Source organism: Polistes fuscatus, unplaced genomic scaffold (assembly GCF_010416935.1).
Source record: "Polistes fuscatus isolate 324 unplaced genomic scaffold, CU_Pfus_HIC Scaffold5, whole genome shotgun sequence".
NCBI lineage: Eukaryota > Metazoa > Arthropoda > Insecta > Hymenoptera > Vespidae > Polistes > Polistes fuscatus.
In genome coordinates, this window is record NW_025113129.1 from 3,562,825 (window position 1) to 3,581,584 (window position 18,760).

The 18,760-nt window shown below is 39.7% G+C and overlaps 2 protein-coding genes across 7 annotated transcripts in view; one reads left to right on the top strand and one right to left on the bottom strand.

The window, feature by feature from the left end:
- Positions 1-18,760, bottom strand: part of LOC122522657 (zinc finger protein 473) — a 49,615-nt gene that overhangs the window by 21,952 nt on the left and 8,903 nt on the right. The window contains exon 1 of one of the 4 annotated variants that reach the window (XM_043643917.1): positions 10,715-10,802. The exons of 1 other annotated variant lie outside the window; for it this stretch is intronic. The gene's annotated coding sequence lies outside the window, so the exon portion shown is untranslated. Of the gene's footprint in view, positions 1-10,714; positions 10,803-18,760 lie in introns of those variants that run through there. 2 more of the 4 variants (XM_043643919.1, XM_043643916.1) reach the window with 2 other exon arrangements.
- LOC122522656 (protein tiptop) overlaps positions 11,695-18,760 on the top strand; it is a 130,916-nt gene continuing 123,850 nt past the window's right edge. For 2 of the 3 annotated variants that reach the window (XM_043643912.1, XM_043643913.1), the window contains exon 1: positions 12,065-13,257. Coding sequence is in view for 1 of the 3 variants with exons in the window: in XM_043643913.1 (XP_043499848.1) it covers positions 13,218-13,257 (40 nt within the window). In the remaining 2 variants the exon portion in view is untranslated. Of the gene's footprint in view, positions 11,743-12,064; positions 13,258-18,760 lie in introns of those variants that run through there. The other variant, XM_043643909.1, reaches the window with a different exon arrangement.

Below are 18,760 nucleotides of genomic sequence, written 5' to 3' on the forward strand. Positions count from 1 at the left end.
TCTCTCTCCCTCTGTTAGCCTCAAGCAACCCCGCACCCCTTGGCAACCCCGTCCGCAAGCCGTCCTTCCTTCGCCACCTTCACCCCCTCGCCAACCAACCAACCAACTAACTCACCCTCCTCGTGTTGCGCCCTTTCTCCGCGTGCCACCCCCGCCGCTTTTACAAAGTCTGTGAACCGGCAGCGACCTCCTCTCTTCTACGTCTCGCGTCTTATTAAGCTAACAAAGAGAAACAGAGTGAGAAAGATAGAGAAGCGTCGAATGAAATTTTCATCCAACAGCAGTACTCGAAATACGTTCTCTTTGTCAAAATGATCGAGAAGCTAGTTTATATTTGTTTATCTTTAACTTATTTTTACGCTAGCCTGAGTTTTTCTTTTATTTATCATTTATGATTCTTTCCTTTTTAGGAAACAAAAATCCGATAATTATTTCGAATGTTGATAATATGTACAGGGTCAACGTTATTGTTCTTTTACGTTAAAAGATGATCTCTACTAATAAAGATTACAATATTTGTTGTAATTCTAATCACATGATTTTGTATGTATGGAAAAAAGTGTTCGTGCAATCGTCGTTGAACGTTTATCCGCATCGTCGTTCGAACAAAAGACTTTCAAATGGCACGTATTTGTAGATTCGTGTTATACGAAAGGGACAACGTTCGAGGAGCAGAGTAGAAAGAGAAAAGGGAAAAGGGAGAAGGGTGGAAGGAGAAGGGAGAAGGGAAACCTGGAGAGAAGGGTGTTCTCGGAGACTACCGCGGAGAACTGACGCGTGCGCCACCAAACTTTCTATCCCCTTACAGCGTTAAGTTCAGTCGATATGTATTGTCACTTTAAAACCTACCACTGCTTTACACAGCGAGATGCATACAGAAAGAAGAAAGAAGAAGGACTAGTCGACAATCGGAAAGTACCTTTTTATTCCTGAATAAAAACCACTCGATTTATCGGTTTAATCAAGCGTTCTATATACCTGAACGATTACGAATTTTTCCAATATTTATTAAACTTACAAATAATATGTTTGATCAAAAATTATGCGATAAATTAAAAGTGAAGAACAAACATTATATACCTTTAATGGAATAACGAATTTCTGTTTATTATCTCTCTGTTCTTTCTATTCTTCGTTAATTTAAATTTCTTGAAAAAATGATAACGCAAATCCTTGGCACGTGTGCCGAACGAAAATAAATAAGAAAAAAGAATTTCGTCAGGATTAGAACGGCACGTTAACCGATATGAGGAGAAGATATTTGGAAAATTGGAAGGATCGTACTTGTGCGTGTATGCGTGCGCGTATCTCGAATATCGTGTAAGTATATAGATACACGTATACAGAGGGATAACGTTTCGAAGCGTGGAACGTGTTTGATAGGAAGAGGAGGCTGGAAAGGGGGAGTAGGGGTTGGATAAAACGAACCGGATGGATCTGTTGAGATTTACGAGTATTTGTTGAAAAAACAAAGAGACCCGTTAATTGGCCGATGGTTCGTGAACAACGTTGGAGAAGTCGATACGTCAATATGATATCCAACGTTGACATATCGCGTTCGAGTTCGAAGTACACTGAGTTTTCGTTAACTAGTTATGGTTCTAGGTAGCATTATCGTTCTTCGTTGATCGACGATGGCCAATGACCAATTCTTTTCATTACGGATTGGAATGATGGCAAAAAGTTGGAACACCTGCTGACCCTTCGGGCCAGAAAGAGAGATACACCCGCGCGAAAAGAGAGGAAAAAAAAAGGAGAGCAAGCTTTCAGAGAGACGCTTTTGGAAAAAGTGCGAAAAGTAATGGTACGGCACGTCGACGTGGTCACCTAGCGATCCATCCAACAACGTCGGCGGAGAGAAGCAAAGAGAAGGGTGGAAACTTGTTGAACGCGCGAGAAGTAGACGAATTTCTCCGTGCTTCGAGGGATCCCTCGTGTAAGAGAGAGAGAGAGAGAGAGAGAGAGAGACAGGACGATAAGGAAGACGAACGTTTACAAGAAAATCCGCGACTACCTTCTTCGCAGAAAGCTACGAGTAAGAAACGAAAAAAGGATATCAAATGAATGATTGATATATTTTTGTTTCGTTTTCTTTCTCTCTCACAATATGGTGTCTTTTCGATAAATAAACCCTTAGACATATATACACACACCTATCTACGATGTAATTATCCATGATTTTTTTCAATGTAATTAAGAGAACCGTTGATTTTCCTACAAATAAGATGAAACGATCTTTTAGACCCTCCTCTACCTAACATCCTTTCTAATCCAATCGGAATGATTGAGAATTTCCTGTTCTTCTCGTTCCTTAATAATCATCACGATGTACGATAATCAAGACGAACCCTTATACACGAGTTCAACATAACGAACGAAGAAACGAACTTTCTGCTGCCCCTTTTCTGAACACCACCATCGTCAAAATCGAAGCTTCGAGTCGGTGGAAATGAGAAAAAAGAAAAGCAGGAAAAAGAAAAAGGAGATGAGAGGAATCCTTATGGGACTCGTCGAACGAAATTAGACGATCCCGATCTTAGCCAGTGAGCACCCAAGACTCTATTCCATTCTTTTTCTTTTTCCAACTAACTAAGATGCTACGAGATTCTGTTGAAAGGACCTACATCTAATACGGTATTCGTTGTTTCGTTGTAAATAAGATCGCGTTGGTGTTAATCAACTTTTGAAAGAATAGAACAATGATATAAAATTGAAGAAAAAAAAAAGAAAAAAGAAAAGTAGCAGAAGGGTGATCTTAGAAGGGGTTGAAGAAAATAACAAAAGATAGGGACACTACATTATCCTATCATCTGTTTCATTTTCATTCCGTATAGTCTTTTCGATATCTCGATAGCCTCGGAGTAAAATCCGTAGGAGCGAGTAGTCGGTAGGATTCGGAAGCTGTAGTAAGGTGAGCTCGACTCGTGCGAGAGTCCGGTGGACGTAGGAGGGTTGGCCATCGTATCGTAGAAGTGGCTAGCCGAGGGTAGAGAGAGTGGCAAGGGGTAAGAAGAGTATAGGGGATGGATGCAAGGTCCGGGGAATATTGAGCCGCTCCGTTAATGTTTATAACGACGTTAGACGTTGGTGTCCCCGCTGGGTGGCGTGCGAGCGAGAGCGGTCTCGTGTGCGTTCAGCGTGTGTAGGTGCGATAAGATAGGTGGTAGGTATAGGTATAGGAATAGGTATAGGTATAGGTGCGGGGAGAGTCAGTCGGAGGTGGGTTCACCTCGACTCCGTACCCTCTCACGATTCTGTCTCTCTTTTTATCCCCTCTCTTTCAGCTTCTCAGCGGCGGCGGCGGCGGCACCACCAGCAGCAGCAGGACAGGAACTGACATAAGCGACCGGGTGTGTATGTAGAGCACGTACTCGGGGGCTCTCCAGTTCGACGGAGTAGGTGGAGGAGGATGAGGAGGATGAGGAAGAGGGCTGAGAGGCAAAGGGTGGGCTGCATTCTAGTAGTGGGACGAGGGAGCCTCTGTCTAATCGATGCCGCGGCGGTGCGCGCTCGCCCCGCTGGCTATTACGCACCTTAATGTCCTTTTCCCTCGTCCCCTCCGACCCTCCCGCCACCCCTAAACTCTCTCTTGCTCGGTCGGTCGGTCGGTCGGTCGCTCGCTCGCTCGCTTGCTTGCTTGCTTGCTTGCTTGCCTGCTTGCTTGCTTACCCACCACCCACCCACCACCTTCGACGGCGCGCTACCCTACCCCGCTGCTGCTACTGCCGTTCGCTACCTCGCCACCCCCTCGCGCCTTTCCCTCTTATTCCTTTTTCTCTGTTTCTCTCGAAAACTCCCTATCCGAGCCACCCCACCCCACCCCCTCTACGCTCTTCTTCCACATCTCGGTCAGCTATCCTTTTCCCACCTCTTACCGTCTCCGACTCTGTCTATTTCTCTCGATGCGCTCCCGCGAGAAGGGAGAGAGAAAGAGAGCGGGAGGCGGCCATGACACGTGTCAATCTACCGCAGACGCCCGATCGATACCGACGGACCTCGGCTTCTCTCTGCGTTCCCCACCCTCCTCCACCCTCCGCCACCCTCATTCACCCTCCTTCCTTCGCCCTATCGTCGAAACCTCTCTCCCCTCCCCACCTCCTCATTCTCTTCCTTCTTACCCTGTTCGTACCACGGCTTCTTCCCATCTCTTTCTCTCCCTAATGCCAACGCTCCTATACACACCGACACTCGACCCCTGACCTCCTGCCACCGTCCTCGTCGTCGTCGTCGTCGTCGTCGTCACAAAGAGACTCGCGCCTTTCGCGATTCTTCCTTGTTTCTTCTTCTTATTTTCCACACATCTTTCCTTACGATTTTTTCTCCCTAGGACGAAAAATTCTCAAAAAGCTCGATTTCGTCCGGTCAACGCTAATTTTGCTCTTTCGTCCCCCTTGCCAATTTCCAACTATTTTCACTTCGTATTACTTTATTCAATGTTCGCGAACAAAACAACTAATTGAATTTTGATATCTTGAACGTTGGATTTATTTAACGTATAAGTTTAACACGTTAAATTTGCAAATGCAAATCTGCATTTTCTTCGTCTAATTTAGTAATAAACACGTTATTAGGAATGATGTCGTATGCATTCATTTATTTCCATGCAGTTTCGTTTGTCGTAACTTATTATTAGTAAATTTGGAGTATTGTATAACGATGAAAATGTTAAATTAATATTTTATAATAGTGTCGGGCTCGTGTCCGTGCTACCCAGGTAGAGTTTGACTGCAAACGGGTTAATATCTTTTTATGAGATATAAAATATAGATTATATGGTAGAAGTTTAAAGTTCCCTCGTTTGAAGAAACTTTTACGAGTAAGCGAAGGTAAAGACGCCTCTTCGCATTTTCTTTAGCCGCGATCGATGAATCCGATGGACTCGGTGCAAATTTTTCTTTTATTTGCGCCACACCGTATCTCGCGCATTCTATAGTAAAACTCCGCGCGAATCACGTAGGAGAGGTGAAGAAGAAGAAGAAGAAGAAGAAGGAGAAGAAGAAACAAAGAGGAAAATATCGAAACGGAGAGAGGGAGAGAGAGAGAGAGAGAAATCGTAGTACTATTCTTGACCATCCTTTCTATCCGTAACCGGCTCTCGATAGAGTCGTAAAACTTTTATTTCGACCTAACGAGCGTGTAACGCTTATTTATAACTCCGAGAGAAGAACGAGTAGCAACTATTCCGACGATTTAAGCACTCCTTGCCCGTAGGTACCTACGCTTTACCGTACGTTTAAAGCGTACTACCCCAAAACTAACATAAACGACGATAAATAGGTTCATCCCCCCCACCCCTGCAAAAACACTCTACAATTATTACATACACACCTATCTAAATCTAATTCAATGTAGGAACAACGAACGTCTCTGGGCCTTCCGTTACAGATTTCAATCGAAACATCGAGTTTGATAATTTATCGATCGTTAAAATATTCCGTTCTATGCAAGCAGAATATTTTTCGCACACTCGTGGGTAATCCTTTCGAATGAATATCTCGACATCTTCGTTTTTTCTACATTGAAAATATTTTCTATATTTGAAGGTTACTTCGAAGGAGAGATAGATTTTTTGAAATTTGAGTTAACTATTTCCGAACAGTTGTTTCTCTTCGTAGATATCTCCATTCTTTTCTACTTCTCCTTACTATTTTAGTTTTCCGAAAAAAAGAAAAAAGAAAAAAAAAAGAAACGGATAATTTATGACTGCGGACCGTAGGAAAAAGGGAAGAAAGAAAAAATGTAGTCTCGTACTTTGAAGGTTTCTCACGACCCTACCCAAGATAACTTCGGTCAGAAAAAAGTATATATACGTCCTTGAAAATAATCGTATTGGGATAATTGGAGTGACGAAAAGGAAGATTGGTTTCTACTTGTTATAGCTGATACGTGACTAATGTTCTATTCCTTTTCTATTTTATTCTTTCTCCTGAGCAATTTGATAAAAGTACAAAGATATATTTTTGACTTGTCATTCGGATGATTTTCGTGGTAATAGAATCTTGTAAAGTGGCACGCGACAACGTCGATGGTCATTATTTATTGGTCATATTTCACGAAGTAACCGAGTTTATTAGGACAAATGAACATTTTCGTTTGGTTTTCTGAAAAACAAAAACATAGACGTTGGTGCGAACGAAGTGATAGAAAAAAATAAATGTAACGCCTAGCTAGCTGTACACCTACTACAACAGGCACGCACAATTCAATTTGGCAACAAACGTGAAATATTTAACGGATGCCAATCGACGTCTGTAAACTATTTCGTATACTCGATTTTTTATACCAAATTTATGGGCATAGGAAGTGAAACGTCGATATATATATATACATATATATATATATACATATATGTACGCGAAGATCTATTTTCAAACGTTTGCATTTCGCGTATCCATGTATACTTCGTGCTAAACGTTTTTCGCGTATACACACACACGCACACACACACACACGCCAGACCGCCCACGCATCGATGGACCCGATGCGAAAGCTAGACGCGCACAGATTTAAAGCTACACCATCTTAACCGATACTTTTTTACACTGGACATACAACATAGCACTCGCGTTAACCGTATCGCTCTTGTCAGGACCTCCGAAAAGCCCGTATACAATTTCGTAAAGTTGTCCCTGTCCCTGTCATAAATCAAATCATACATATGATCGTTTCTAAACGAATTGAACGGAAATATATATTTGCATTGGTAACTACTAAGCTAAAAATAAGCTTGCATCGGTATCCACACGAGCTATCGATAAAAGGTATGAATAATAATAACAAAATTTATATAAACGCGATCGTATATTGTTCTGAAAATGTTTGCGACATATCGTGTCAATAATCTGTTAAATGAAATCACGTTGAGACGTTGACAAATTTAAAGGGTTCATATATATGCATGCATAGAATTATAGATAAACGATGTCGGAGAAAACTGGACGTTGGATCGACGATGGTTGCTAGACTAGAAGAGAACCGTGGAAAGCGGTGCGTGGTACTTTATTTTACGAGATGCACTTATTTCGGATCCCGCAGGGAGACTCCTACTACACTATACCTACCGCTAAAACGTTCCACAAGGAAGACTAGGGGAGGGTCGACGAGGAGGGTCGGTTTGTGCACTGACCCACATTGTCGTTGCATAACGGGACGCCTTGCGAAATATTCGCAAGTTTAGTACCTCCGGGCGCGTCCACTGACGACGGCAATGCTCGTAAAAGGAAACCCCCCGCGGCTATCCCCCTCTGCTACGTGACAGAAGAGACTCTCTCTCTCTCTTTCTCTCTCTCTTACTCTCTCGCGTAAACCCAACAACCCTCCAACATTCTTCGTCTGACCGCACGCACGCTTCTCACCATTTTTTCATTTGTTGGTTTCTATTTTTGTTCTCATTTTTATTTTTCCCTTTCCATATTTTTCATCACCTGTAAAACTTCCCAGTCCACCACGAGTTCTCTCAACGCTGATTAAAAATTCCTATTTTTCTTATAATTAATCTGATTTTTTATTGGAGGTATACCTTGGTATAGTCAGATTAGTTAGAAAGTTTAGAGACAGTAATACTCGATCGTGTATCAATTTTATAAATGGTACTTAGCGTTCACAGAGATGACATTTTATTACAAGTATCCAACAGTTAAAGGTTTAATAATTAATGGTACATTATTTTCATAAGAATAGGATGATTACAGTTGATTAGTTTGTTCTATTCTCTCTAGAACGCTAAGACTTTGGTGTTTGAGATTATTCCTTTCTCTCTTTCCTTGACCTGTCGTAAAAGGTTGCCTAGTTGAACTCACAAAGTATTTATCGCGTCACGGTAAATTTCTATCCGTGTTCTTTGTCGTAGGGTTTTCGCCAATATTCGGTTATATTTCTAGGTGTGTATCCTGGGTGAACAAATATCGCGTGGAACTTTCCCATGTAGATTCTGGAAAGAGGCGAAATATTCAGCTCACAGACAAGTCGCTCAATGGGAACGTCACCTAATAAACGGTCTCGTAAACGTCGGGCCGCGAATTTCGTCGGCGTCGAATTGGCTTGATGCGGGTTGAAACTAGAAACGGCATGACCACTTCTCTACGACGACGACTACGACTACGACGACTACGACGACGACTACGACGACGACGACACGAACAAAAACGATGCGACGATCGTCGTTGAAGTAAATTATTCTCTCTGATATTCGGCCCCGCACGGAACGTCCTACGCGTCTACGTCGAAGAGCAAAGACCCTAATGTAAGCGTGTGTAAGTTTGTTCCTATGTATCTGTATGCATACATAAAAGAAAGGTGGAGAGAGAAAGAGAGAAGAGAGGATAGAAGAAATCGCGCATAAAGTTCGATCGAATCCTGGCGTTACCATCGATACCAAGTCGTTCTATGCAAATGCGCTTAAAATGAAAGTAGACAAAAAAGATCATATAATTAGGATATTTCGAGAATACGTAAAGTTTCTTTCGTTGTGTAAATTATCAAAGTCCCAACCCCATAAATAACTGATGAATGTCGTGTCATCGAGTCGTCCAGGTAATCTTGACTTGAAGAATTTTGAAGAAAGAAAAAAACGAATGAAAGAAAAGACCAAACTAAAGTATACGATTTATCAGGTAATTCCTGTTTTTTCCCTGACAACTTTGAAAACCAGTTTGTACGGTCGGTCAGTCTACCTATTTACTATGCAGGTAAGTAAGTAAGTAAGTAAGTAGTACTTATGAGAGAAAGATAATTACAATTGAGAAATCCTATCTCCTTTGTGAACGTATCTTCTCCGAGTTGTATTCGAGATCAATAAAAATTGATATAGAATAGAATATAGTTGGAACCCCGACGATAAAGAAAAAGATCTCGACATGGAGAGTCGCATGGTCGACGAGAAGGAACTTGGGAGCTGCTCGATGCAAAGTTTGCGTAAAAGGATCGGTCGATGTTTAACGTCCCATCGACGATATGATACAGGCGGGGTCTTTGCGGGGGCGCAGTGTTGGAGATGATACGAAGAAACGGAGAGGAAGAGGGACAGAGAGGTTGAACAGTAAATCGGCTGCACTTTTAATTGACAGGAATGTTTAGCGGTAATGAACGGCGAATGAATAAAAGAGGGCCGGAGGGCGGGATAATCTAACTGAAAGAGAGAGAAGGAGGATGAGGAGAAGGTGGAGGAGGAGGAGGAGAAGCAGAAGAAGAAGAAGAAGAAGAAGAAGGTTATCGGCAGTAGCGCAGGAAGAGAGAACGTCGTCGTCTTTGGAAGGAGAGCGAAGGAGCGCGGAGCCGCGACTAGATAGAGACACGGCGTACCTCGCCAGCCAAGAGCATAAACATCCTCTGGAACGGCACTGCCAGTGGTGGTGGTAGAGTTGAGTGGAGTGGAGTTGAGTACAGTACAGTAGAGTGGAGTGGAGTGGAGGTGGTGGAGGTGGTGGGCCTGGCGGGGGCAGAGCGCGCACGTTCCGCAGAGTGGGCGTATCCATCGAGTTCCTACCACGGCAGCCGGGGTGTTCTATGACGCTATAGATCATGCGGGCTCCGCCTGGTAGGCGGGCACTGCCAGTTGGTACGCCAATGCACTACTTCGCCCCGCAGCATTAACCAGTGTTGCCAGCGTTGCCCCCTGCCTTATGCTTTCAGTCTGCCACTGTCACTGTCATCGTCATCGTCACCGTCACTGTCACCGTCACCGTCATCCACTGACCAAACGTCAACTCCTTATCTTTTGTTCATATCATTCTTTCTCCTACCCGCCAAAAAGGACTCAATCGAGGAGAATTCAGCGAATTATTGAAACCTTAAACTTATCTTTCTTGAAAACGAATCTATACTATGATGGAATTGCAATATGTACGAGGAGATTTCGTTCCTACTTTCATATTTCTTCTTTTTCATCTCACTTCGATTGTTTAAATTGTATCTACAATGGCAAAAAACAATTGAGCGAACTTACTTTTGATTGAGTATTGCTCTCACGAAAAATATTGTCCGGTTTTTCTTCATTCGGATATTCTTATCTGTTTGGAGGTTATGTCGTAATTATGAGCATTGGATTCATTTTATTTTTGCATATTTCTCTTTCACAAAAATGCTAACAATTAATATGTGGAAATATAGATATTGAAAATATTTTTGTACATTTATTATTTAACACATAGCTTCGTGTTAAAATAAAACATTAAGAAATGTGCAACAAAAGTAACCCGTCATAATCCATTAAAAAATTTGATTTATGAAAATTATTCTAAATAGTACGATTAGTAAATTGTATAATATCCGAGAGAGTATTTCGTATATATTGTACACCATTATGTACACCTCTATAAACTTGATTTACGAAGGTATATATCTGTTCTATACGACGATTTCTAAAAGTTAAATACTTGTTTCGTTACTGGCAATTCGCCAAGTTACATTGTTACGAACGTGTCATTATTACTCAAGATACTAAATAAATAAAACGTTGGCGTTACCTCGTCAACTTAAAACTACTCATTATTGTCAAATATTTCTTCTTTTTTCAAAGCCTTAGAGCCGACTATTTTAACTTGGCTTATATATCTAACTTACTCAACGATGCTCAACAGTAGTTTGGAACAGAACGAGAAGTATTTTTGAGGTTAGTTTACTAAAACATCGTCTCGTATCTAAACCCCGATAGTCTCAAAGTCAATTACATTTTCTGATCGAAGGTAAAGAAAAAGTGCATCGTATACGTACTCACCTAACAGGATGGTGTTACGATGAGAAGATATTAGAATGAAAACTTTGAGAAACTCACAGGTGTGTCCTCGCGTCGCCGTAAAACCGCGCACGTAAGAGAGCGCCTCTCGCGGCGGCGAATAGAAGCGTAAGTTGTCTGAAGCGTGTTCCTTTCCCCTCCCGTGGAGGCACTCTCATCGTGCCGCACGCGGAGAACAGATACCGTGAACGAGGGCCCCGCCTCCTTTTTCGAGCTCTTTTCGTGCGCACACTGCTTTCAGGCCCTTCACTTAACGCATTTTCCAAACATTTTTCTCTTCATTTCGTTCCTTTAAATTCCTTGAAAAGATCACCGAATAAGAAAAGTGTCTAAAATAAGAGTGAAACAAAAGAAAACTGTGGATTGTTATCGACGTGAAACAAAAACAATCGCGATAGATTTCGAAACGCATCCAGTGAAAACAATAGCATCAATCAACAGTGTTTTATTTTTCGATTAATTGTATTTGTGAAGTGTCAGTTAAATCATCGTCATTGTGATTAATTTCTCATCGTCATAGAACAGTCGTGCAATCAGGATACATCTTATCCTTGTCCATCATTGTGATTCGCTCATTCACTTGGTAAAGGAGTCTCTCAGTGCATAGGATAGACGGACTTTCTCTCCCTCCCCGGTTGGCCCTCTCTTCTATCTTTGTATTCGCGTGCGCGAGGCGCGAACGGTCGAGCTAAGCGAAAGGGGAGGGGAGGAGAGAGAGAGAGCACGAGAGAGAGCAGGAGAGAAAGGAGGAGAAAGAAGAAAGACGCGGCGCGGCTGGACTGAGTGCGAGGGAGAGAAGGAAGAGAAGGTGGAGGAGGAAGGAGAAGAAGGAGGAAGAGGTGGAGGTGGCGAGGAGGGCGACGAAACGAGAAGTATAGAAAGGAGTGAGAGAGGGAAAGAGGACTGCTACTCCTGGGGCCCCCCACCATGCGGCCTGCCGCCGCGACGCCAGTCCGTAGTCAGTCAGCGCTGGACCGCCGCCCGCTCGATTTCGCGATCCACGAACGACGGTAGCCTCCACCTCCTCCACCACCTCCTCCTCCTCCTCCTTCTTCTTCTTCTTCTTCGTTTCTCTCTCTCTCTCTCTCTCTCGCTCTCGCTCTCGCTCTTACTACCCCCTTCCTTCCAAGCATTCACTCTCTCATTCTCTTTCTCTCTTTCTCTTTTTAACTCACTTATTTTTCTTCTAATTTTCTCTTTTTCTCTATTCTATCGTTTCATCTTAATCTTTCTATATTTCTTTCTTTCTTTCTTTCTTTCTTTTGCCTCCATCTTCGCGTTGTCCAACTTCACGAACGTCGCGCGCGAGTTTCACAAACGGAGTCTCTCGGGATTGATTCCGAAAATCGCGAAACAAAAATCCTATTTTCTTCTTCTTATTCTTCTTCTTTTTATTCCTAATCTTTTTTATCATTCGTTTATCGTGAATTTATTATCTTCGCGAAGAGATTATACGCGTATAACGCGAAACAAAAGAAGGTTTCGTACTCAAACCTTCTTTTTTTTTTAGTTTTATATGTTGCTATATTCACTTCCTTTCTTCATAGGTGCTCTCATGTCGTTCGACCAATGATATCGATGGAGACGACCACGAAATAGTTTGATTAAAGTGCGGGTTTACGCGGAGCGCGGCGATCGGTCTCTGACACTCAGATTTCTGACTTCTTCTTCTTTCGCGCCTACGAATTCGAAGATGGCCGAAAAAATACGAGACTGGTATCACTGCGTATTATTCGACAACTTTTTAAACTTTCTTTTGCATTCTGCAATTATTATTAATATTACGAATAATCGACGATGATTATCGTTTAGAGCAGAAGTGTGATGAAAAATATCGATAAAATTAGTATATGAATAGTATTAATTGCTATATTAAAAACAGCAGAATAATACAGAAATTCTATACATAAATCTATACAATTACTCCCGGACTACGGTGTATTGATAAGAAGAAAAAGAAAAAGAAGAAGACAAAGAAGAAATAAAAAAAGCAAGTGGAAAAGTGCATGAGTGTTTCTCGGTTGTTCCGATAAAAAGCAAAGAAAATAAATTGTATGGTGTCGTATACAATAGCCAACGATGAATAACAAGTGCTGTATAAGGAAGATGATGACGATGATGACGATGATGATTAGGAGGAAGATGATACAAAATTCGACAATTAAATCGACGACGAAAATAGAATCTTCGTCGATAACGATGAGGTAGTGGTCGTCGGACACGTGTTGTGTGCTTGGGTGAACTGTAGTGTGCGCGGGAAATAGAGAGAGAGAGAGAGGGAGAGGAAGAAAGAAAGAGAGAAAGAGAAAGAGAAAGAAAGATAAAGAGGGAGACTGTCGGCATTTGTTTCCCGCGTTTCTTCCTTTGTCAGAATTTTTCTAAGTGTACGGGCGTCGCGTTCTGTTTTCGAGACCAATTCATCGAAGCTAAGAAGAGAGAAGAACTGGAGTCCACAGGGATAATTGAACAACCCCTAAGGACGCAGATGCCCCGAAGGAAACAGCACGCTCCGCAACGAATGAAATGTAAGTCATCCAAATCTTTCATTTTTTCATTATTTATTTGGCAAGATATTTTGACGATCTAATTTTAAGCTCGTGCACGCTCAACAATCGTTTACTTTAACAATCATCGTTTCTCGTTTCAATCAGTTCGCAAGGAAAAATCATTTCTAGACTGATAATGAGATATTTTAGTACCTACGTGTTGAATTCTTTTGTATTTTATGATAACAAATGTACAGGAATAAAAGGATATTATTGTTTCTTTATTTGATCATGTAAAAGTGCGCCGTAAAGCAGCGCGTAGCGTCGGCAAGCCACGTGCTATTATTTTTACCTCCGATCTGAATAGCTTTTCATCGTTGTTGTTGGTTTTGATCATCGATGCTATCAACTTCTTTTCTTCTTTTCGGGTTTTTTTTAAGCCTTTCGAATAAAGATACATAAAAGAGTAACCTGAATACCAGCAAACGGTAGTCTATTCCTTCTTTTGTCCCTTGCTACTGTGCCCTTTTATAGTTTAGACATGGTTTTCCTTATGAAACTCTTCTAAGAACTCGTAAACCTAAAATTCCTAGAAGCATACCTGAATGATCGCTTGACAAAGTAAACAAAACTGCATACAAAATACAAATCGTCAATTTGCCTCGTAGGTCTAACAATTTGTGCACTAAACATTTTCTTTTTCGAACAACATATATTATTCGAGTATTTATGATTTAATCATTAATATTACTGCGCCTACGCAAAGCCTTGTAAGTGCATACATAAAATGTCTGTGTCATTGGTAGACAGTGAAGAAGTACAAATTAGAAAGTCAATGTTCTTAATGGAGGACAAACTGTGGCCGAAGAGGTTAATTATGGTTACAAAAAACAACGACGAATTACCGTTCACTGCATTCGCATACGTATGCGTTTTCGGTGACGTTTTTCTTCCATCTATCCTATTCTTTTTTCTTTTTTCTTTTATTATCAACCTACCACAAACTTCTATACCACGACAGGGGTCGTTCAATGTTCTTTTCTTTTTTTATCTAATTTTTCTGACTCTCCTAATTTATATAAAGAAAAAATAATTTTCAAGCTAAACATTTGGTCAGGTGTATAAGAATCCTGTATATCTGTGTGTCAATAGTGATTCGACTTTAGCTAAGGTTGAAATTTGAAGTGTCGATCAAAGAGTGGCCAGAATAAAATAAAAAAGAGAAAGTACAAGGGGAAGAAGAGGATTTCGAAGACCGTAACGCGCGCCATGCTGCTTTTCCCACGTGGGGAGCCATGAGGCGTAAACAAACTCGCCCCCAACGGAGGACGCCATCTTGGTGAAGTTCTGCCGGAAACATTTACAATTCACTCAACTTGCCCTCCACCAAAACTTACCCAAGAACCGATAAATCTTTGTCTATCTGTCTATCTGCCTGACTTTCATACGCGCATGCGTGCAATCCCTTTAGCGGCGAACATAAATTCAAATTCTATGTGCTTGTCACATTGTAATCATTAAAAAAAAACCCCGAAATGTGGGGTGCAGGAAACCCCAGGCAGGACAGCATAGGCAGGACGTCATCCTTTGAAATCAATTACAATATTCTATATTGTGGAACGATTTCTTTTATTTATTTATTTGTCTCCTCTTTCCAGACGAATTTTTATTCTTTCGTAATAAAAATTTGAAGTCGATGGTACGACAGTCTGAAATTTTTTATTTAATAAGTGTGACAATGTTTTAATAATCGAATTTAAAATTCACTATTTAAATTCACGGATATCGATTGATAAAGATATAAGTCTAACGCGTAGAGAGACGGAATATGATATCGAAATGAAAAGAAAGGAAATCGTGAATTTCCGATTCGGATTTTGATGCATTTGAAGTGGAACGAATCTCATATTCGAATGCTATAAATCCGAAAGTAAAATGATATGTGGGCCAAGGCGATGCATCGATGATTTCTTAGCGATCTTTATGCTCTCATAACTGAAATATATAGATATGAAAATACGTAACTCTAAGAGCTTTAGTTTAAGACGAGATTGTTTGCCAGAAGGTTTGTCATATAAATGTTCAAATAATTTTTTAAATTAAATTAGTAGAATATTTTGTATGTCTTCTTTGTACAGTAGAGATGTAAATTTGTAGGCCCGATTTTTGTCACGCTCATGTGCATCCTGTAAAATATCATGAAAATCAACCGATTCTAGCGCAAGTTAATTTATATATATATATATATATATAAAAAAGCATCTTTTTTAATTAGACATTAAGCTAGAATATTTGAAAATATTTCGATCATTTCTATAAAAATAATTTAGACTAATATTATAGTATATATATATATATAAAAGCGAGTTGATCGAAAGGATAAAGTCATCAGCGAAAGTAGAAGCGTTGCAAGGCCTAAGAAAATAAGAAAATATGGGTTGCAGCCTCCGGATAAAATCGAAGTGCGAGCCCGACCATGGCTAATTTCTTCCCTTCGATTTATGATGTCCCGTTCTCCAAAAGATCTCACAAAACATCGATTCGTTCGGATCGATCTCTCAAGTATGTATCGGTACCGGCTTGGTTCGAACTCTACCGAAGAGAACTAATTAGCAATATTTTAACGATGAACTATTGCCACTCTTCTTCGATCCACTCTCTCTATTTTCAACGGTAACATACTTGATGAAAAGCCAATGTATTATATAAAGATACATACTATCTACGTGTGTACGTGTGTATCCGTATGCGAAGGTTCGTTTATGATCGTAAATTTAATAAAAAAATGTAAGAAGTTTTTAAGTCAATTAAAATAATTTATCGTATGCATAAATATAATAATATTTAGATCACCTCCTTTATTCGCCTCCCCCTGGTCAAATAATTAACTCTATTTTTTCGGATTTTTTGTCTATACATTTAAATATCTTGTTATTAATTACACAAAATGTTGGATAAAGTCTGATATTAAAGTGAGGAATTAAAAGACAAGTAAAGGTTATTAGGCTATACAGGACGTTGATATTATCTCTTTGAAATGCGCATGCTCGATAATGCGTGAAAATAGATAAAACTTTACATAAGTTAATTCATATTACTTGATTATTATTTATTAGCAATCAGACTGGTAAATAGAAAAAATAATGGTGAATTTGTTTCGAAATGTAAGATCAATGAATTATCGATATCCCATGTATTCTCATAATCGTGAAATTTCGTTTTAATAGCTCTATGTATAATAGTTTATTATATTAATAAATATCATAAATAATTGTTTATACATTTATTTCCCCGAAAGCACTGGGTTGCTTAATCTTTTTGATTTTTCATTTATTTTCTGTACATAGATGTTAATTGTTGCGAATAAAATGCATAGCAATAATGCAATGATCTTTGACTGTTATTTATCGGAATACCTAGAACGTTGAGGGACATTTACAAATATCGAACGATCGATTAGCAGCGTGTTAAAAACGCGTTTTATCCCTCGTGTACGATAGGTGTCATCGGATAGTGGAATTTGGTGAAAAATTGTGAACACGGTACGATCGACGTCACTACAGGCCGCTAATAAAACGCGTCATACATCGGTATGCTTGGGAAAGGTGCATTAATCGCGTGCTTGGAGACGGATTTACGGCATCCACCGCAAAATTCGAATCCTGCGCAACAGGTGCAGCGTAGATGCATCTTCGCATCTCCTCGTCGTCTTAAAACGCTTTAACGCGAATACTTACTCGGTTTTAGAATTAAGCAAAAATCACGGCTTACACTGTTCATATCGACTGTTCTAATCGAAATATACAATGTAATTACTAAATTATTGGCGAAATAAACAAATTCGATAAAAATCAAACAGGTTTTTAAATGAAAACCCAATCATTGGACCATTCGTGATATTTAATTAATGTTAAATCTAAAATATATTAACCGAGCACCGTGTGTGTCATCCCTTGTTGCAGTTTTATACCCTTTCAAATGTATAGAAAAATATTTTCTCATTTACAGCATCAGTGTGGGATTATTTTGTTGTTAACAGAAAAACCGAGTAAATTTATAAAAGATGGATGAAAGAAAATGAGCAAATCGAATCGTTTACTTATGTTTAGATCGAGAATCGTGGTCTCTCGTCTTTTCGCGGCTCTCGACGCGTTTATTTCATTCATAAAGTACGACGTAGAGGAGTTGTAGACTGCGCACGCGTATTCTCTCTTAATTTCGTTCAACTTGGACTCGGTTTGGTTCGGGTTGGCTCGGCTTGTTCGACGCTCTCTTTGCTGCCGGATATTTTCGGCTCAACGAACGAAAGACGAACAGAGACGGACAAAATGAGAGAAAGAGAAAGAGAGAAAGAGTGAAAGTGAGAGAGAGAAAATCACAGACGTTCTTGACTCGACGAAAGGAACGTTGAGAGGGTACAAGAGAAAAGCTTCAAGTAAGTAACTAAGTAAAGTTAAGTAGATTCATTCGTTGAATTCATGACACAAGATATTCACTGTAGAGGATGATAATTCAACGGAAATGATCGATTTGATGACATTCTGAAATTCCACGGGATTTAACATCTTTAGTTTAGGTAAAATATAAAAAGAAATAGAATTTATGAATAACGAGACTATGAGACCCGGTTCGTTCTCTCGTTCGTTCGTTCGTTCGTTCGTTCGATTATATTTAAATCGTTGTCTGGTCGTTCATTCCAGAAGAGGACAAATCGATTTTCGAATACAGCTGGCCTCAAACCGTGCCAAAAAAAAAGTGTTCTCTTCGTCGGATTAATAATTAAATTTGAGGTATCTAAAAACAGCCATCGTTCAAATTACATTTACTTCTTCGATTCGTGAACTTTTCATGAGGTAGCCGTCGAGTTTTCAACGAAATTCCATTCTTTCTTTGATCTTCTTCATAGTCCACGTTGTTTGTGACGAAATTTTTCGTATTCATCTATTTCGACGATAGAATCCTGGATCATCTTGTTAATCATTATTTTTTTCTTTTAAATACATTCTATATAATTTCTTTTTAATACACTTTCAATATTTTCTATCATATAAACCCGAGAATTTAAATATTTGCGTGTGATTTTAATTTACATTTTATTAATTTAATACTTATTTAATTTCCGTAACTGTGATTTCATAAATAATTTATAAGAACATTGACTCTTTCTCGAGGAACATAATATATTTTCAAACGTTTAATGAAATAGTTTAAGAAACCGTTAAATTACCATATTGTCGTCGAAAACTTTGCGAAAAGTTAATCTTAATGGTGTCCACTTGAATTTATCTAATCATTACGAGTCATATTAGCAGCTAGTCTATCTATCAAACCCGTTTTAAATGATAAGTCGGTTTATTATAGAATATTTATAAATAAATAGAAATATTTGTCGTCATTATTGATTGCAATTATTTATTATTGTTTATTGTTAATAATAAATTGATCATAGGAGTTGAGGGAACGGGGGAAAACTTGTGGAAAGAATTCACGTCGTTCTCGAAGTCAAACACGGACGGATATAGAAAGTTTCGAAAGCTGAACG